This window comes from Drosophila biarmipes, chromosome 3R (assembly GCF_025231255.1).
Source record: "Drosophila biarmipes strain raj3 chromosome 3R, RU_DBia_V1.1, whole genome shotgun sequence".
In the NCBI taxonomy this organism is placed as follows: domain Eukaryota; kingdom Metazoa; phylum Arthropoda; class Insecta; order Diptera; family Drosophilidae; genus Drosophila; species Drosophila biarmipes.
Window position 1 is genome coordinate 11,234,843 of NC_066616.1, and position 21,305 is coordinate 11,256,147.

Here is a 21,305-nt window from a genome sequence, read left to right on the forward strand (position 1 = left end):
CACTAACAATTGCAAATGACTTGGCCAAAGTGTCGACATCTTGGCTGCGTTGGTAGATTAGGTAAACCCGGCTGGGGCTCGGCAGAGGGGCTCGGGCCCGGGGCGTATGAGTAATGACTGAGAGGCGAACCAGCTGGGCACAAATGTAATTACACCTTAAGCAGAATAAATGACAGCGCAACTGACTGACAGCCGGGCAGCCTACACCTCGCAGCTCAAGGAACTGCAATCGATGGCAGGGCAAGGGAAAACACAGGGTTCAGGGCAAAAAACACGGTCAGCCCTATCTTTATTCTTGTAAAAATAATAACCGATTAGCTAGCGTGGAATATAAGATGAATCATCACAATCGCCTTTACCATAGGCACGTTATAAATTGAAATTCCATCGGTAGACAAGGAAACCCATTAACCAACTGAGAAAACGACTAAAAACTAAAAAATGACAAGGGTTAAAGGAATGTGCCATGGTTTATCGTGAAATTATACTGCGAAAATAGTTGGGTATTTTTAAAACTAAACTACCGTTTGAACTTATCGCCAGAATTGACAAATGCCTCACGTCTGTTGCATTCAACAAGCTGAGGAAATGGCTAAGGCAATCCGTCAAAAGTCAGTTGCAGGAGTGCCCAGAGATCCGCACACACACAACATTGGGCACTCGTGCGTGTGGGAGAAACGAACTCATAAATTTGTCATAATTGCAGAAGTGTGACTTGGGCAAATGGCAATTTCAAATGGAAAACGGCAATGTGGGGGAGCAAAACAGAAGTGCCATGAAAATATCTCTACATACGCAGTTAGCGGCGGTATTGGAAAAATGAATATTCAGTAGTTGGCTTTTCCACGGGTCGCGATCTGTGCCAAGTGCAAATGCAAGCGGCGAACGGCGCACGGCGCACGGAAAAGCGGAAAACGGGCAGAGCAACAAATGCAGCGCCAATTTTCATGTTCAAGGTGACAAAAACGAGCGAAACAAAACGAAGCGGACACTCGAGCCAAAAGCTCTGGCTCATCGTTTGGCCTCGTTTCCGTTTGGCTTTTGTGTCTGTGCTGCGGCCGCTGTTTCTGGCTTGCTGCAGTTTTAACCTGGCCATTTCATGCTATATTTGTCATCACTTCGGCGCAGCCCGGGTGTACGGAGGGAAAAGGAGGGGAAATCAGGGAAAGACCACCGCCAAGTAAAGTTTTCCCTAGCGCTGCTTTGACGTGTGTGAGTGCACTGTACCGCTGTCATCCGCATTGGCAGCGGTCGAAAATGAAAAAGAAAAACGCTTCGCCGAATGCGGAATTTGGCATTGGGCTCGGGCCCGCGCCTCTGACACACTTTGCCAGCCTTCTGCTTATGGCCAGATTCAATATGTGCACTTGCATGATACAGTATAAATATCAACAGGGAAAAGCAGTGCACTCGCCAGAAATGGTGCCAGCGGTCTAGATTTTAGCTTGTTTCATTGATATTATTTTGATAAGTGCTCATAATAAAGATACATGCCTTTTTTGAATTTCATAGATTATATAGCTTATTTGTGATTCACCTTTCCCCACAGTATCTTTTGCTGTAGCACATGCCTTGTCCCCTTGTGGCTAAAGCCACCGACAAGAACAAATTGTTCTCGGCGAGTTACATTGTGGTCAGAAGGCATGCAATCGAAATGTTTGCGAAACATCTTTTGGCAAACAGTTTGCCACGAGCCAGTGAAACACACCGACAAACACGGCACTTTAATTTCGATTTCACTTTGCCAGCAGCGAGCAACAACAGCACTTTTCGCCCACTTTCCGGGCGCTTTTCCACCCGCCCTTCCCACAAAGCCTTTCGAGGGGTCACAATTAGATCAGCGGAATAATGGGAGTGCAAGGAGCCGAACGAGGGCAGCAGCCCGGCGAATTGGCCTAGTTTCGGGGCATGGTACACAACAAAATGGCGGCCCTTGCAACTGTTGTCGTGGCTGTACTTTTTCACCCACACACGCGCGCCGCTCCGTTTTCTAGGTTACACGCACACAGAGGCACCGCATGCGGATGTGCACGCGGATGCCACACTGTTGCAGCGAATACATTGCGCCGGCCGGCAAAAAGCTAGTGTTGCGCAACAACCGTTAGCCATGAAAGTGCATTTCGCCGCTCTGCCGCGCTGCCGCTCCCTCTCTCGCGCGCTCTCTCGGTTTCGCCATGCGCAGCTGCTTAGTTCACTCACTTCCGCTCAACTCGCCGCACTCACACACACACACACGGGGGGAGATAAGTGGGGATGATGCAGCAGTGGTGGCGAAAAGGGGCTGGGGGCTGGGAGGTGCAACGGCACGTGTTCGCACACCAATGCAGTTTGGCTTTGCATTTGGTTTTCCTGCTGCTTTTGCCGCTCTGACGTCGTCGATAGCGGGAAATGGAAGTGGGAAAATGGCAAATGGTGTAGCGCCATTCTGGCCGCAAATTGTATGGGTCCACAGCTATTTATATTAAATTTCCGGCTCAAGGAAGGCTCCGCCGCTGATGTCACTCCTTATCAACCCAATTGAAGCCCACTTCCCACCGGTCTTTTATGCAGAGCCATCGATCTCCGAGAACCACTTAATTTCGAGTGTCTTAATTTATTCCCCCCCAAATAACCTCCTCATAATGAGCTGCATTCACGGAGATAGAGCAAACAATATTTATGAGATTTATTCGGTGGCTAAATCATTGGCTAATGACAACACATGTATTTTCGCTCATACTTAAATTTCCATTTATTCTCGGTGAGACATTCTCAAAGCAAACCAGCAATGATATATGTATGCTTCGGCCATAAATCTAAACGCCTCACTTTGGCCAAAAGTGGAGATTATTGGCGCTGGCTTTTCCCCTCTTAATTGTACAATAAACATTTGGAAATGTGAGTGCATCGCCGTTGGAATTGTTTTGCGGTCGATTCACTTTTCATGGCTAATTAATTTTCGCATTGCGCAAAATGAATTAATAACGCGAAATGCCATGAATATGCAAACGTGCGATCTTGCAGGCGCCCCCTGCCCCTGCTGCAAACATACATATCTTGGCATACCAGTATGCTTATATATAAAATGTGAATATATCGAAAATTTATTGTTGGCGTCGCCGCAGTCGCCATAATTAAAAGCCAAACAAGCGGCAGCCGCAGCAGCAGCAGCAGCAGCGACTTCAGGCCGCCAGGTGATTTCATTTGCAAGTCGCTCTCGGGCGCAGTTTTGTTGCTGGCTGTTTTGCCTTTTGATATGGCAATCTTCGTTAATTATACGCTTAGTTGACTGATCGGGGCGGGGTGTTGCTATAACTGCCTTATGGCACCGCCAGGGGGTGGCAGTGGGTGTTTGTCGAGTGGGAAAACAAATGCAGCCGCAAACAATGGAGCGCCAAGTGCCCTGCTTACATCACTCTGGCGAACGGCGATGGGCGAGTGGGGTTTGCCAAACAAATGATCTTTATGGCACACACCTGTGCACTTTGTTTCATCTGCCGGGGAGATTCGAGGATTTAGTACCCGGGGCTTGAGCTACTGATGGATTGGGAACCGAGTTCCAGGGCACGTGGCACGTAAAGCTTTATCACCACTAAAGGAAATATCAACTGTTTATTTTGTATCTCATAGAATGAGGCCTTCAAACCTAAAATTCTTGATAATAATGGTATTTAAACAACACCTTAATTTTTCTTCTTAGAAATGAATATTACTATTACTTACAGAATTATAGTATGTTCGGAATAAAACCCAATTCTAAAGAAATCAACCCCATCCCGAGTCTTGTAAGATAATTAAAATGCCAGGCAGAGTGCAAATTTGATATATCATTTTGATTTGTGATGGATCTTTTCTCGTGAGCGCAACAAGCGCTCTGTGTCGTGGGCGGAAAAGGCAGCCGCAGCTCGTTGACATTTGCATTTGGGGGCGGGTCAGGGGCGGTGGATCAAAGAGGGTGGATCAGAAGGGGCGGGACAGTAGGAGGCCGGCTTAATTAAAGCAGAGCAACGACCCTGGCACGCCTCAGAGCTTAAAATTCTCTGCGTCGCTACAAGCTCTGCGAACTGTGGATACATATACCCGTGTATATAAATGGAAAGCCCCCCACGAGTGCCACCCCCATGCGCTGGAGCGAGGCAGCAGTGGGCGGGAGAACTGCATTAAAATTCAAATGCCGGCAATGTCAGGGCAGAAAGTGCGGAGCACTTGGCCTAATGTAATGGCCAACGGGAGAAAAGTCAAGCTCAACAAATACACTTCGGGCTGCGAGGGAGAAAAATATCACCATATATATTTCTCGCTCGCCATAAATCACGAGACTGCATGAGACATATACACTCACGGATTTAACCAACGCTGTGCGGTCATAATTTATATTTTTAAAGCTCATTCACCACGCAAATCAACACATTTCGGTACATCTTGGCAAACAAATTATTCTCCACAATGTTTGCAACAAGTCAGAGCCAATTCATTTCCACCTAAGCAGGCAAACATGACAGAATATCCCATTCTTTGCGTTTTTTGCCTGCTTATTTTTTGCATACCAAATTTGTCATGACAACAAATACACAGCTGCCGAAGAAAGCCCCATCAATGGGGTTCTGACCAAAGGCAGAGTGGCCAAGGGGGGAAATGGAAAAGTTGGGCAAAGTCAGCGGCAAAATTCCGACAAACAAACACAGAAACAGAGGCACACAAACACACACACTGGTTGGCAGCGCATGAAGGAATTGCAAATGTATTCAAGGTCAGGGCAGACATGAAAAACGAGAAAAGCCGACTGCGGCAGCAGCAGAGGCAGCAGCAGCGGCAGAGAACCACCCCCTCACACACACACACCGAGGAAAATCAATATGGGCAACACTTTTAAGGGTTGCGGCGAAAAACCCACGCAGCCCTCCTTTCTTGCCCCTTCCCCGGTTTTCCGCAAGCGAGAAGCGGAAAAGAGGAGCAGTAACGTCATCAGAGTGGTTCAGTGGGTCGTCATAAATAACGCTTCGGGTTTCCCGCGCATTTTCCACTCTCCCGCGGAGAGCGGAAGGCCCTGCGCATGCCCCACTCTCTCTGGGAAACTCCTTTCCCAGCCCTTTCTTTTCTTGGACTGGCGAATTTTAGATCGGGAATGCTTTTAATTATAGCCCGGCCCACGCTCTCCAACTCTCTAGACTTTCGCATGTAATTAAGACCGGCCAATTACACGCAGCAGCAGCAACAGCAGCGAATTGCAAATTGAGTTTGCCAGCAAATCGATAGGATTTCAAGGTTAGCTTGCGTGACATTTCCCCCGGCCACAGTTTATTTTTCGGGTAATTGGAAAACTTGTCGACCCGCCGGATGCACCCCAAAGTAACGCGCTAAGTAAGGCCAGGAAGAAGGAAAGTAAAGTGGAAAAACCTCTGCGTTGCGTGCGCCATCATCATTATGGTGATTGTTTGTATTAAAATGGCGACTGGCTGCCGTGGCGTATGAGCAATATTTGATTTATATATTGATTTTTGCCAGCACAAAGGCCGGGCCTTGCAAACCAGTTATTATCATAATTATTGAAAGCGGCATTTCCAATGCAAAATGCAAATAGATTTCTTATTCAAATTGCCAGGCCGCATTACCATCTCACAGCTCCTTTTCGCCTCTCTAATTGCAGGTGAGTAATTTGTCGCTTTGGACAGGCTAATGTCTTTAATTGACTTCTGTGAAACAGAATGCAAAAGCGACTCGCATATACCAAAAGCCACTTATCTGCATTTATCCACTTTATTATTAAACATATCCGTGTGGGCAGCATAACCTTGACATGTCACCGACGAGTTTTGCAAACGAATGGTGGTGTCTCAATCTCAAGCCATTCGACCGGATTGGAAAGTTGCCCCCTCTATGGGGTTCATGCTCCCAAAAGTATGCTTGATCCTTCAGCTCGCCTCGATTGTTTTAATTAGCATAATGATACTTGGCTGTGTCTAGACAGTCGGAGACCGCTGAATCCCAGTTTATTTCTTGGTTTAAACGCTTCAATGGCCGCATGCGTCAGTAGTCATGAAATGCGGGTCTCAGTACTTAAAGCAAAATATATATAGAGATACATAAATCAGGTTCAGTCGATTCCGGGGCGAAATTGCTTTTTGTCGCTGCTTTTCAATTAAGCAAAGTGCATAAATCACAAATGTTTGGCCACCAAAAAATTTGTGCAAACAATGCAATAAAAGCTATTTGCTTAGCAGGCACAAACGTCGGCTGTCTAATGGGCGAAAAAAAGACTAGAGAAATTTCCCCGATTTATTTTCCCGCCTGGCAACCGAATGGCGAATGCAGTTCCTGGAATGCTTAATCAATGCCCGAAACAATTAGTCATGAGGCAGAAAGTACCGCCCATTGCGATCTGAACTTTTTTCAGCGCCGCGAAATTCGCGAATTATTCGCAGATACACTCACGCACACACTCACCCACCTCCGGGCCTAATAATAATCATAATAATAAAAAAAACCGCTGGCCACTTGGCCTTGGACTAGGTTGATTGCATTCTAGCGGTCAATGCCGCCGCCGGCGTCGTGAAAACGATCGCTCAGCGGCTATCTCTTTCCCGTTGCGTTTAATTCCGAACCTCTCGCTCTCTTTTTTGCCCCTGTATTCCGTATTAAAATTTGTATTTATTTGTATTTTCGTATTTTGCAATGACAAAAGAAAAATATCGGCGGAGAAGCCAGCAAACAACTTGTTGTTGCTCTCATACATTTCGAAAATCAACAACAGCAGCAACTATTTATAAAATGCGCTTGCCTGGCCAGCGTATCTGTGCCCGTAGGTGTACCTCTCGGTGCTCAATCTGTATCTGTGAGTAGTATTTATCTGTATCTCTGTATCGGTAGCTGTGGACTGTAGATTTTGCTGCCCGTGCGCGACTTGCAATGCCGGAAAGCAATAGCAAACGTCGTCAGAGCGGCGTTGTGACGCCAGCCAAGCAATCCGCCTGCCAATGACGACAGCCGTTCGCTTGACTTCGCCCAGTATCTTTTGGATACATTTCAAAACAAAAATAACACACAAGATCCGCTCTTCGCCGGTTTACCTTTGAATGGCATTTGCATAACAAGTGTCAGGCCAACCAACAAGCGACTACCCCCTCCAAAAACTTAAAAAAATCGAAAAAGATCCCAGATCCTTCGACTCTACCCTCCCCCCAGACATAAATAATTCAGATTGGGATTTGTGACTGCTGTTTCCAGGGCAGAGTGCATTCAACCGCTGGCAAATGCTAAATGCGAGCGGGTTCATTCGCTTTTGCCATATTGTAAACTGTAGACAGTGCCTAACGCGCATTTGTATATCGTTTCCAATTAAACGCGGGCCCTCCTTTCACCTGTTTATGTTTCCTGTTTTTTACACTTTTTGTTCGACTAGCCAGCATCGAATGATAAATTACCACTTAGTGTGTGTTTGGGATCACGTCATCTTCGGAACAGGTTGCAATTGATGATGGGGCTCGGTAGCCGGAGGAATTAGGTATTTTATGGCCCGTAGAACCGCTTTCTCCGAAAGATAAGCGCGCAACCTTGACGCCGTGTGCAATCGGTCAGGCCAAAAATACGAATCAAGTGGGGGTACCTACCTATATGTCTCTGCTTTTTGCCCTTGCAGTGCGATTTGGCTTAGAGTGCTTACGGCTAATGGCTCATGGCTTTTGGCCAGCGGCGCTCAAGGCCCACTTCCTGTTCGGTTTCACCTGCATGTGGGCGCTGCTGCCTAGAAGCTCAGGTGTTCGGTGTTCGACCGCTGGTCCGGCATGATGAATGACTGCAGCATTTATAAATACATCATAATGAAATAAGCTAAGCATAACAAATGCGTCGAAATATTTGCGACAGGTTGCAATAGCCGACAAACAAAACAGCCAGCAAAAGGGGGGAAAAAATTATATAAAACGCCGAGCGAAAACACCGAAGCAAAAACTCGAGTCACTCAATGCGCATGGCCTTGAAGATTTGGCTGCAAAACGAGCAGAAAAAAATAAAGCAAGCGAATAACCAACCACACAGGGAATATCATAAAAATATTCACACAAAACAAAATTGGCAAATCAAATTAAAAAAAGCTTATAATGAAAGCCACTAATTTGCGAGAAAAAGGCAACAACCAACTGCATAAAATGCGAATAGTATCGGGGATTAACTGGCAATTTGCAGCGGCCCGATGAGCATACAGAGTTTCATAAGCTGATTGACTTGCCATTAAGCCCTAAATATATTATTCAAGTATTATAATAATTATGTGCGACAAATTGCATACAATCTCCCGTTCTCTCAATTTTCAATCATGGTTTTTTAATCGCTTTCGAGCGGTCAAGTGGCTGCGTCCGAAATATTGATTAATTGCAGTCAAGGGGTTAATAGGATTACAAAGTGTTGTTGCTGTTGCCCCGACCGCACGCTAGATGGCGTGTCAACGTTTCTGACAAGTCAACAGCAACAACGACGCCTGAGATTGATGGCAGTGAGTTGGCACCTGCCATCGGCCTTTGGATCTCGTAAGCCGCTTGCCAAAATGCTTGGCTCCTGCCTGATCTGCGGTTTCTTGCTCACTGTCATGAGCGTTTTCATTTCCTATCCGTGGGTTTGTTAAACGCCTCTGCGAAATCCGACCGCAGCAGTTTCGAGTGCTACCCCTTTGTTTAAACTTTGCCCAGACAACGGGAATTTCCACTGCACTCGGTAATTGCCATTGTAGCCATTGCAAAAAGCTTCATCATCATTACACTGGCGCTTTTTTTGCAGCTTTCTGCCTCTGCCATTGGCGTCAAGCTGTCTGAGTCGAACGGCTTTTCCAGCCATTCACTATTCACTAACATGCATTTCCACTCGACAACAACAGCCCGGTTTAGCCATGTATCTGTATCTGTATCTGCATCTATTTATTTACAGCATGTGTTGTAATTAACTAAGCCTATACTCTTTGCATTGCCAATATAAGCAGAGTTGGGTTTCTTTTTCTGGCTGTTATCTCGCTACCAGTAAGCCAGCTAATTATTGCTTTATGACTCGGAACCCGGCACTCATAAATCCCACCCAAACTAGTGCAGTAAATAATTACACAAAACGGAGCAGAGGCGAGGAAGGGCGGGAAGAAGCGGGGGAACGGGGACATTGCGTGCCATTTCCACCTGAAAAGCGTAAATTATAGCGCTATTTATTTATGCTGCCACCGGTGCTACCTGCCTTTATTGCCCTGTGCCAGTTGCATTTGTTTAAAATGCCATTTGACAAACATCAAAGCCGTTAAATGCTACTTTGACATGTCGCACACGAGCCTCTCGAGGCTGGTCTTTTGGCCAATTAGATGAGTGAAATGTGCCAGGCGGCGGCGGCGGCGGCGAGGGATCATTATAAGCTACAACCGGTTGCCTGGGAATCGGGGAAATATCTACGGCATTTATATGGAACCCCCGCTCGCGCACAATGCAATTTCACAACTCCGTCGCTGAGTAATGCACAAATGCTATCGCCGACAGGGGAAGAAACGGGCTCTTGACCAAGTTTTCGATCGGAGCGACGGCTGGGAATAGGAATATTTCACATAGATTCGCAATTACATTAAAGTGCCCCTCCATCTGCTCACTCGGTAGCCGCACCAAATGCCGCTCGCAGCACCGGAAACGGAAATAAGGCATCAGAAGTGTGGCAGGGCCACAGATACAAATGGCTGTGTATTGCGAATCCAGTTTGCTGACACGGCACAAAGGATGCTCTCCCTTTTCTGCAGCGGGGAAATGAGAAAAGGGACTCGCTGACATTTTCCCCACCCCCCAACCCCTGTCATTCGATATAGACATCTCATATAGATGGTATGTTTTCTCCGCAGCTTACACGTCGAATAGCCCGAAAGCCCGAGAGCCAAATCCTCCTGGTCAGCTCCCCTTTTCTCTTATTCACGTTTTTCCCCGAACCCCTGCCACGCCCCCTTTAGGGGCGTTGCCATGGAAAGCGTTTTGTCAAAGCGACAGGTGCTTAAATATTTAAAAAGCCAATGCCCAGTTGCTGTTAGGTGTTGGTCAAAAGGTAAAAATAAATGATGTCCCGGTTAATGGAAGGCAGGATGCCAGCTCGGGGGATGAAGCAGACGGGGAAATAGAAGGCCTGAAAATAGAATGTTGGGCGTGACACAGGCCAAATGGCCTGGAAACGGTCCTAACTTTAAGCTTAAATTGTACTAGTCTCCCGCTGGAAGTACTTGCCACACACACAAATCGCTTGTGACAGGGGCAAGCTTCTGATTTTTCCGATTCCAGTTGCTAATGAGGCGTGACATTGATGATGACTGGGGCATGCTGCAGAATCGGCGGATCATTTGTAATGTGTCATGATTATGCAATATTCGTGCAACAATTACCGCGAGGCATTTGCATAAAAAGCGGACGCCCGTCAGCCGTTCGAGTGGCAATTTTCCACTCAGAAGAGAGCTGCTCGCTGGACTTGGTCAACAGGAAGCTGAAGTTGGAGCTGACTCTGGCCAAGACTCTTTACCAGATTCACTGGGGAGCTGAGGCTGAGGCTGAGGCTGAGGCTGCGACTGCTGCGCATGCGCCGCGCCGAGTGACAGCCCAGTTTGGACAGATGACCGCGGACAGGAGACAGAAGACTGCAGACTGCAGACCGAAGACCGAGGACAGAAGGCAGAAGACAGCTCCGATCCCGGGACAGAGACGGAGACATGGCGAACCGGCCGGCTGCCGGCGGCTGTGACAGCTGTTGATTGATGAATCCTACAGCCTGCCCCCGAGGCTGCCCCACGGGTGTCGCCGCCTTCGAAGTCCAGTCCGGTCTTCCGCCCGAAGACTGGCTTGCGATCTTCTCCTCGAACTCTCTCTGCGCGAAAGATTGATGATGACGCAAGCCCCTTGAAGAGGAGCTCGCTTCGCCCCGTTTTATGGCCGCGCTTGTGCAATAAACACTTCTAATTGTAATTAATGAGGCGATTGTTTAGTTTTTATGTGTTGATTTTTCTGATTTACCGCCCAGCGCAACTGTCCACCGACTAAATGGAGCATTGAACTTGCCACGATAGTGTGGCATACCCTTCCAAAACCCCTATGCACTCGGCCCCTCTACTTTGTTTTTAATGCCCCGCTCGAAGAAGGGTACAAAAAGTGGAAGGCCTGGCCAAGTTCTCGTTTTCGCTCTCACTCCAGTTCTTGTTTTTCGTTACATTGAACTTGATGGCCATTTTGCTGGGCTCTAGGCCCTAGCTGCTCCCTGTTCCCGCTCCTTTCAGCCAACTCTTCCCGGGGCCTCGGCTATCGACGCGGATTTATCTTAAATGCTGCGTTTACGTGGCTGTCTTGCCTCCCTCCCCCTGCTAGCCGCACATTCTGGCCTTTTTAGCTTCGTGTTTTCGTATATTGGCAAACACTTTTCGGCCTGGCTCAAATTAATGGCCCACGGGTGCGCCTAATGATCCCCACAAACGGAAAACGGCCAACAGCCAGTGGCCCGAAGTCCGCTCCAATGAAAATGTCAGCCGAGGCGCTTTTTATTTGCTCTAGCCATGCCATGTCCAGGTTTACTTGTCTTCGGCAGGAGGCTACTGCGAAATGTGTTTAACAAAAATCAAAATAATTGCATTACTGACGCGTCACGAAGGGGGCGGCGGGTCGCAGGGGGCGTGGCATGTGTGTGTGTTGACATGGCGCTTTGCATGCGACCCGCATATAAATCTGTATTTGAGTGGAGGAGGGGTCTCTGTTTTTCCACCAAAAGGGGTCAAGCGGCCGAAACGAGCTCGAGGTTCCAAGAAAAGAAAATAATAGAAATGTTGCATACATATGTGGCAGCATATATGGCCAATCGGCTGCACTTTCTCCCACGAATTGATGGGGCCATTGTGTTGCTCTTGTCTCGGCTCTTTTGTCAGCATTAACATACGTAAGTGTCAGCTGCATGTTGCTACCGTGCGGCCGATGTTGCTGCCGCAGTTGCACGGGGCAAGAGGCCAATTGATTTATCGTGACAATGAGTGCAGCTCCCGAGCTTCGCTATCGATGTGTAAATTTGAATTTCGTGGCTCATAAAGCGGACAATGGAGGCGGCGGTGAAAGACAAATGTGGCAGCCACAGATTGTTGTCGGCAACATGTTGCTGTTGCTGCTGCTGCAGTTGCTTTGCCATAAAAGTGAATGCCCTCGCGGTGACGTCACGAGTGCAATCCAGTTCCAGTTTTTCTCAATCCCCGATCCCCATTTCCCATTCTCCAGTTCTCATTTCGCGTTTGCCATCTCTCGTTTCCCGCCTGACTGCAATTATCGGGGCCCCGAGTGCATCGCGAACGATGAGCAAAATACAAAATCCCGGAGAAATATGAAAAGCAAAACAAACTGCACGAAATCAAAACAAAGCAGCGGCCAGAGGGGCACCGCCGAGTGGAACGAACTCTGTTGCACTCTGCAGCTTGCAACGGCCACTGTGGGAAAGGCAATGTGCCGGGTCGACGGGTGTTGAAGTGGAACGTAGCGAATGAGCAGGATGATTGGAGGGCAGGAGGTGGGAAGGGGTTCCGGCGGGGCTCCGCAGGGGCAGGAGTACCCGGGGGATACTTATAGTATACTATGCGATGCGATGACTAAATGCAACAAGCGGCGACTTTCGCATTCGCATGTGGTGGTGAGCCAAAGTTGATGAGCAACTTCAATGGCAAGTGGCAGCGGCAGCAGCAGCAACAACTTATCTGCAGCGGCAGCAACACGGGGCAGTGTATGTGGCACACGGGCAGCAGCAGCTGGCAACACTCGAAAATATAAATATAATAAAAAATAACTATAGATGAAATATTTAAATTGGTTAACAAAATGTACCTGATAGATTGAAATTTAACAGAATTAAAGTGAAGCTTCTTACTTTTCTTTTGCTATATAGTTGACAAAAAGATTTTAAATTAAAGTTGAAATGCAGATTTCTTCCGAATTCAACATGATTCACAAGCAGTTCCTGTTGCCTAAGACCTGCCCCTTTTTTGCTGTGCAGGGCCTGATGTGGCTGCTGTGCCGAGTGCCGAAGCACTCGCAAGTTGCACAAACATGTTGCTCACTGGCTCCGCGACATGATTCTGAGGCGCAGATATAAAACCGAAAAACAACAGCAGCAGCAACTGAAAAGCGACCTGAAAAGCAGCCACATCGCGGATTGGGGACTGTGGATTGGGGATAGCGAGAACAAAAACAATGTTGGGCTAGGTTCCTCCACGGGCTCCTCCGTGCTCCTCCCTGCCGCCGAGTGCTCCACTCCACTCGACCATCGTCATTATTATCATCTGGTTTTGGTCTGGACAATTCTCCTGCCTTCAATCCGGCCAACAACTATTGTCCATAGCTGCTTATTTCAGTTGTTGCCTTCGGTTCGGGCTCTTGTCATTGTGGTTGTTGTTGCTTTAATTTAGATGCATCTCGAACAGTTTTTGTTTCTGTTTTCCTGCTGCTGGTAAACATGGCCAAAGCCACGAAAAGAAACTTTCATAAGATAAACAAAAGTTATATATGCATATATATGCACGGACACATGTGAGAGCAGCTTAGCTGAAGGGTTCTTCTTAGCCGGGGCTGAATCGCATGTACAATATTTCCATACTAATTGATTCCATTTTCTTTTCCTATAATTTCAGGTGAGTTTCCCCTCTGATGCTTGAACATCTGGTTAACCGTAAGTCGTCAATTATATGATTGCCCACTCCCTCATAATTCTGAATTTCTGGGTGCGCCCCCTTACTTAGCTTTTGTTTTTTGTGGAAATCACAATTCTCAATGGGACAGGAAACAAGGAGCGTAAAAATTGTTCAACCAGGTACTTTATTGCTTTTTTTTGCAAGAATTGCACTGGCAATCAACTCATTAGCTTAGGTCGCAAAATAGCAGAAAAAACAGCAGGAACAAAGGCGGCTTGCGAGAAACCGCGTTACGCATTTTTAATTGCCAACTTGGCGCTGCCAGACAAAAACAAAAGGGAATACAAACAGAACAAAACACCGCCGGGGCAATTAAAAAATTAAACAAAATTTCTGCACCAGCTGATGGGAGTGTTCTCGCCGAGAGCTCGGGGCAATGTCAACCAGGCAGAAGAATCAGCAGAAGCCGCAGCATTTCCTGCCCAGGAATCTCACTCCCTCAACTGGTGACTCAAGACAGGGGCGGGCTCTGAAATTACTGCTAAGGGGCTTGCCTAGAGGTTGTGGTTCCAACAGATATATAAACAAACTAGTACTAGACTCAGGGATGGTAAAAATAATCTCTATATAGGTATTCCTTGAACTGCATTTATCTTATCATCTTGGAGTAATTTATAAATAATATCAGCTGTTTTATGATTAATAAAATGAAAAGAAAAGCTTGATTTAAGTCTTATTTATTTATGATAGATTTACAGTCTTAAAACCTAACCGAAGTGGTTTATTGATTTTTTTTGCCACACATTCTGTAAACATGTCTTGTGTTTTAATTAAATTTTATTTATTTAATTCAAAAATGTTAAACTTTTGATGAAAAATGCAGTGGTACTTTTCCTAGCTACAATTTAATGCACTTTGCCTGCTTGATTTCCACCCCGGAAAGCGCCACTGTTTCAACTTCGATGTGAACGTGGTTTTGTTGCCGTAATTTATGCGCCTCTTCGACGCGCTTGCCAATTGCTTCCTCGCGCTGCGTTTCTTTATTTTCCCTCTTTTTTTCATTTTTTCCAAGAAGCAGCCGGCATCCAGCCATCTAGTCAGCCGACCGCCCCCGCGCCACACTGCAAAGATTTCTTTATTACTTGGGCACGTTCGTTGTTTTTTGTTGCCGCTCGGGGTCGAGGCCGGTCATTAATATCCACGCATGGAGTTCACTTCAGTTCGGTGGAGCACGTCCCTCGTCGTTCCACCCACAGCCACAACTGCATCCACTCCAGCCCATCCCATCCAGCCACCTCCCAGAGATTCGTTCCAATCTGAATCAGCTGTATGCATAATATTTGTTGTTTGCTGATTCTGTCAGCGTCTTGAGGATCGGATTCGGATCCGCTTCGTCACTCCAGCGTCGTCGTCTGCCTCGGCGATTCTTGTCCAGGTCAGTTCCACAAAATATGGGCAAATGTTGCTGCTGTAGTGAGGTTGCTCTTGCCGTTGCCGTTGCCGTTGCCGTTGCGATGTTGCTGCTGCTGTTGTGATGTTGCTGCCGGCATACGTGAGTGGCTATACCTTTTGAGATCCAGAACTCCAGGGGCTGCTACGTTTGTGTCGCCGATTCCGCGGAGCACGACTTATCAACTCGGTTTCTGCGACTATGGCTACTTGCCAGAGGTTCTCTTCCTCCAGCCCATGCGACAACAATCACGAATGCAGCTCGATAATGACACTGGTAATGATGACTGTGTCCCAAAAGCTGATAATGATGTTTGTTCCAGGGCAATCACAATGGATCCGTACCTATATAGGAGTATTTTATGTGGTTTACTATCTTTCAAGCTGACTGCGCTCAGGAAATCGGTTATTATATTGAATAATATTAATAATTCTATATGAGTTGCAGCATATGAAGCTAATTTAAAGGCAGATAATCTCTGGGGAACTGCTCTCTCTTTTTCCACTACGTAACCCTTTAGCTTGCCCAGGTTTTTGGGTTCGCTGTCCGTTGGTCAGGTGGCAGTTGCCTCCTAGGAGCTGCCAGCTAGCTGGCCATTTTCCTGCTGCCCCGGCCCGGTCTTAATCTTGGCCAGGTTGTTGTGCCTCCACCATTGTTGCTGTCTTTTTTGACCGGCCGGCCGGCATTATATCTCATTACAGAGATCAGCATAAATAAGCAGTGAGCACGCCGCACCACCAGCTCGGCTTCTCCAGCTCCAGCCTCAGCTCCATCTCCATCTCCGAGTGCAACTGCAACATCGGCGAGAGGAAGAGGCAGTGGACGAGGCTGGGGCAGATTCAGACAACAACAGCCCACAGCCGGAGGAACGAACGAGCGATTAAGCGATACATTCAGCCATGTTCGTGTATTCCCCACAGAGAGATGGGGCAGCGGTATGGGGCATGGGATTGGGATGGGTTGTGGGGAACGGAGAACGGGGAATGGGATGCAGGGTGAGCTGGGGACACAGATGGAGAAAGGGCAGAACGCTTGCGTACTCGCCGAGGCAATTGAACTCGATTGCAGCGCGTGAAGGTGGACATGACGATCCCGTTCTCCACTTGGCTCCAGCTCCTCCTCCAGACCCCTCTCCCTCCCTGTATATACCCATACCCATACCCATACCCATGCCATTCCCGATCTTCTGGGGCCGCAAAATAGAATTTGTTATTGTTGTTGAGGCAGGGCAGTTCCTTGACCACATGCGTCATCATCATCGCGTTCGCCGTGTGCAAAAAACATGATCATTACACATCCCCCGGGTCTGCCGAATCCCTCCCCCCATTTCCCAAGTGGACATGGAGCGGCTGCTGATTCAGATTCAGCATCATCAGCTCCACGGCTCCGGCCTCATAATTCCCCAAACCCATCCCAGGCCCCTCCGCCTCGTTCAGGCGTTTTTAATGATGCGTCAGAATATTGTTTACGCATCATTTTACATGTCGGCAAATGGGAATGGGTTGCAGTTGCAGTTGCAGCCTCATAGATACTCCTCGCTCGCCCTGCGAGTGTGTCTGTGCGTTGCCCCGGGACAAGTGCTGAATAGATGCTGCTTTTATTCTCCGCCAGCTCGGCCATAAAATTATGAAACCCCTTCTGCAGAGAGGTTTGCCAAATTCCATCGTGATGTGTGCATTAAAGCACGAATTGGCCGCCGGCTATGGCTACAAAGTTGCCAGCCCAACTCCGTTTATCTGGCAGATGCATTGCCATCCTTATTAGCCGGCAATTTGTGCCGGGAAAAGCGAGTATCGATGTTGAATAGATCTGAGACCTTCTTCCTAATGCAAATTCAGCAGAAAGAGAAGCCCAAAACTGCAAGTTTAGTAGTTATGATTGAGCCCTCTGTTTAGGGCCTTCATCAACAGAAGGCTAAAAGTAATTCCAATAAAGTGTTCGTGCCCCGCCAGGGTTGCCATGTGTGTGCCGAAGGAAAAGTGTTGCCATGGCGCCGGGTGCAAACAATATCGAGGTGAATGTGCAACAACTAGGAACTGCACTTTGTTTACATTTCTCCTGCTGTGTTACTTTTCCCCACTTTGGCATTTATGCTTAAGCTTCTGCTTATGCTACAGCTCCTGCTCCTGGCTTCCCCGTCCTCCTGGTTGTTGCTGTTGTTGTTGTTGTTCTGGCTGTGGAAATTAAGCGAAAAACTTGTCAAAGGCATGTCCTGCCCTCCGCCGCCGAACACCCGAACTCCTCGCCTGCACCTCGCATAAAGTCAAGTGCGGCGGGAGGGGGGCAAAGCAACTTTTCTATCCAGCCCTTCGGTGCCAGCACTGAGAGAAATAAGTGGGGTTTTGGCTTGATAAATATATGTAAGCTTTTATAGGATACAGAATTCAGATAACAGTTCATAGAGTTCAACAGAAAGACAATATTAAAGATATAATAACACATCTTAAAATTGAATAAGTAATTTTTGAATTAGTAATGAAAAATAATTTAATAAAAATGATACTAACAGTTTTTGATAAATCGGTAAAATACCTAAAAATGTAAAGTATTATTAAAAAACTTGTTTAATCATTTATGAAATATATTAAAACATGATGGAATATTATACACTTCAGAACCTCCTTGCTTTTTAATATTTTTAAATAACCAAACCAAGTTTAATTAGGCCACCGATGGCATTTAAAGGTGTGATGACTCCAAATAACCTTACTGGCCTTAGATCGCTTAGGTTTTTCTGCCAGTGAGCCTGCTGCTTACTTCCCCTGTTTTATTTTTGCCTAGGTTGACATGCAATCCCAGGTACATGTGGAGAGTTCCCTGCCGATTCTTAACTGGGTTCAATGACATACAGGATAAGCAAGAGCAACATCGGGAGGCCTACCAGCCACCACCACTCCGGCGCATAGTACTATGTATACGAGCGTATATATAGAACAACAACAACCGGCATTAACTTCGCTGGGGCAAGAGCGCAAAACGTAAACGTTGCAAAAAGGCGGCAAGCAAAGGCGAACCCGAAAACAAAGCCCTGGCTAAAACGTCCAGAAGCAGGAGCAGGCCAGAAATGGTAGGACGGTGGGATGTGGATGGTGGGATGGTGGGAGGATGAGGGCTCGGGAGGCGGCAGAGTGGCAGCAGATCCATGCTGCACTTGAGGTTAAAGGCAGCCAGAAACCGAACCGAACCCAACCGAGTTGAGCGGGGCAAGCCTGTGTACAAATACTCGACATGCACGCCGCCCATTTGCCACTCCAGCCGGCATCCTGTTTGCCATCCCCATCCCCATCCCTATCCCTATACCATCCCTATACCATCTCCAGAGCCATGCCACATGGAACCCCCATATGTTCGAGTTGAATGGCAGCCGGGCTTTTCTTTTCGCTTTTTCGGCGCCAGGACCTCCTCCTGTTTTCATTTGCCTTGGCCGGATTATGAAAATTCCTCCGATATGAATCGAGTTCAATAAGGTCCTGAATTCCTGATCTCGAGCGTATGAATCGGAATCGCAAAGCATACACCGGGGGGCCAGTGGAAATGAAAAGTCCGCCCCGAGATGCCCTTGTTTACCTAAGCCTCTGCGTCCTTTTCAATCGCAACGCCTTGACTTATTGCATTTGTGCATTGGGTCTCCAGGACAGTTCGTAGGGTCCTGATCCCCAGGGTCTGCTGCTGCCTCCGCCCGCTGGCCAGGCTTAAATAAAACATGACCATTACCACCGCATATTAAATAAAATATTGAGCCGGCCATTAGTTGAGATCGACGCTCGCTGCATTTTCATAACAAAACAATTTACAAAGGCCACGGCACAAAACCGGAAATCCTTTCCAACTCGCATATGGCACGCAAAACGAAGGCAACTTTTACATCGTCCAATGTTTTTGTGTTTTTCTCCGCAGTTCGGGTTTGGGTTTGGTGCCCCGGGGCAATTGTTACTGTTGCTGTTGCCGCGGAAAATTGCCGCTTTTAATATTACCTTTTATTTGCAATTTCTGTGTTTTTGTGTGCTGGCCGGAGCCTTTTGTAATAATGCAGTGCGCATGTAATAGGAGCCAGGTGCCAGGGTGCCGAGTCGCCTCCATGCATTTAGACTCGTACTCCATTCTAGTGTTGTGGCACAGTACTCCCCGCTCCCCGCTCCCCGCTCCCCGCTCCCCACTCCCCGTGGCAGCAATCATTTCCACCTAACCGCCCGCCTGCTGTTGTCATCTGCCACAAATTGTACGCTGTTATTAACTGACATGCCTGCCAGGAGGAGGATTGCTCCGGTTTTCCACGATTTTCCTCTATTTTCGTTAGTTTGTAGGGTAAAATTGTGTTTCACATTCGCCTGTCAATGGTGGCTGATTATTAATTTAAAATTATGCATAGGGCAGCCGCACCTGCAATCAGCCAAGCCTTTCTATAACGGGCGAGATTTGAGGTCTCTAATCAGCCATTGAACTGCTAAAATATATATTATTGGCAGTGATAAGAAGGAATGAAGCGAAGTTCGCTGCGCTGCTATCTGAATTTGACCTTCGGTTGGGGAAGAACTGCGTTTCTGCACCGGCAGAGAAACGTTGGAAACGCAAGTAAGCCAGCATTTCTATAGATACAATATCTTCGAAATTGACAAAAGCAGAGCCAATCAAACAAAGAAACTTATCGCAACCCGATTGTTTGGGGGGTTGACCATCCCACAGAGCGGAAGACCTTTGGCAGACTTCTTGGCAGCCGGGCAATAGTTATATTTGCTCCGCTCTTTACGATGCAAATTGTTTGGGGACCGTCTTATCAGTGGCCTGCCATAAAGTAGATGTTTTATATGCACTGAAAAACTCGCACAATCGCCTGACAGAATGTTTATATTTATACCTTGTTGTTGAATGGAAATGTTGAATGGAAATGGGAATGGGAAGGGAAATGGAAGTGGAAGCGGCGCTGGCGATGGGGTGGGCTGAGTTCATTGTCACCAAGGTCGTTTGGGCGCTTTTTCACCAGTCGAGTGTGAAAATCGCTACTTAGACTTAGAAGTCGCCTCTCGCCAGACGAACTTTGATAAGCTCATCGGCCAGAGCGGCAAAAATAATGAACTGAAACCAGACTAGTACGCAAAAAACAACACATCGCCATGAGTTCAATGCACTGGACATGTGCAGTTTACACTACAATTAACTGCGTTAGCATGCAAATTAAATTTAGTTTAATTAAATTATGAGCATTCAAAGCACAAAGCGAGGAGTCAATGCACCTGGCGTCCAAAGAAATTTAATTTAAGGCAAAACAAACAGCGGGGAAAATAAAACAAAGCGATTCGCCACGGAGTGAGATTGAAACGTGTGGCGATCGAGGTGGCTGTCTCTTTCTTTTGCCATGCTGCCATCTCCTTCTTTCGACATATCGATATCTCCCTCTCTGAACCTGCAGCCTAGCCTCTTGATACCCCCTTAAATCCCCGTTTAAGTGGGTTTCATCAGGGTTTCAATGACTCGCTTAGGCAAACACTGCAATTAAAATGCGAATTTTTGCGAAGAGCGAAAGAGAGGGGTGGAGAGCTGTGCGAAAGAGAGGGACGATCGGTTAAAGATTATTTATGAGCCGCTTGTTAGTCACGTTTTTGCAGCAGACGTTGCCCAGAGTTCACTTGATTCGACTGACCGGCAAACACGGCGGCAAAAACAACAACAGGCCAATAAACCATATACTATAGTGTAGTATAGTATGGTATAGTACGGCATAGTATAGCCACGAAAAAGAGCAAGACGACAAAAATCGAGCAAACGAAATGGGACAGAAACAAATCAAATCAAATGACACAAAAATGGCAATTTGCAAGGCAAATGACATAGAACATGGAATGAAATCGGAGCCCGAAGAATTTCCTTATAGAGGTCATTGCTGATACGTGCTTGTTCTTCTATTTCGACTTTTTTTTTTGGGTTCTGGAACCCAAACCGTTAGCTGCAAATGACCTTCGATGTCTAGACGTATTTGACAAAACACCAAATACAGGCGCACACTCAAAAAACACACACAGATACTCAGACGCAAATAATGCGTGATTCTGTTGAAAACTCATCGGGTTTATTCAACCTGCCCCCAGTGGGTGCTGAGTGGGTGGTGAATTTACGAGCGTGGCAAGGACACGACCCCGCCAGTTTCACTTTTATCGGTGGCAGCAATTAGTGGCAGTCAGATAAGGGAATTACTCAGCCGCAGCCATGAAACGTCGGATGTTTATAACGCCCGGCCCA

The 21,305-nt window shown here is 47.1% G+C and overlaps 1 protein-coding gene across 5 annotated transcripts in view; it reads left to right on the forward strand.

The window, feature by feature from the left end:
• LOC108031058 (zinc finger protein 704) overlaps window positions 1-21,305 on the forward strand; it is a 114,766-nt gene that overhangs the window by 75,720 nt on the left and 17,741 nt on the right. The window contains exon 5 of one of the 5 annotated variants that reach the window (XM_017104264.3): window positions 13,622-14,232. The exons of the other annotated variants lie outside the window; for them this stretch is intronic. Coding sequence (XP_016959753.1) covers window positions 13,622-13,645 — 24 coding nt within the window. The 3' untranslated portion in view covers window positions 13,646-14,232. Of the gene's footprint in view, window positions 1-13,621; window positions 14,233-21,305 lie in introns of those variants that run through there. 5 annotated transcript variants of the gene reach the window in all.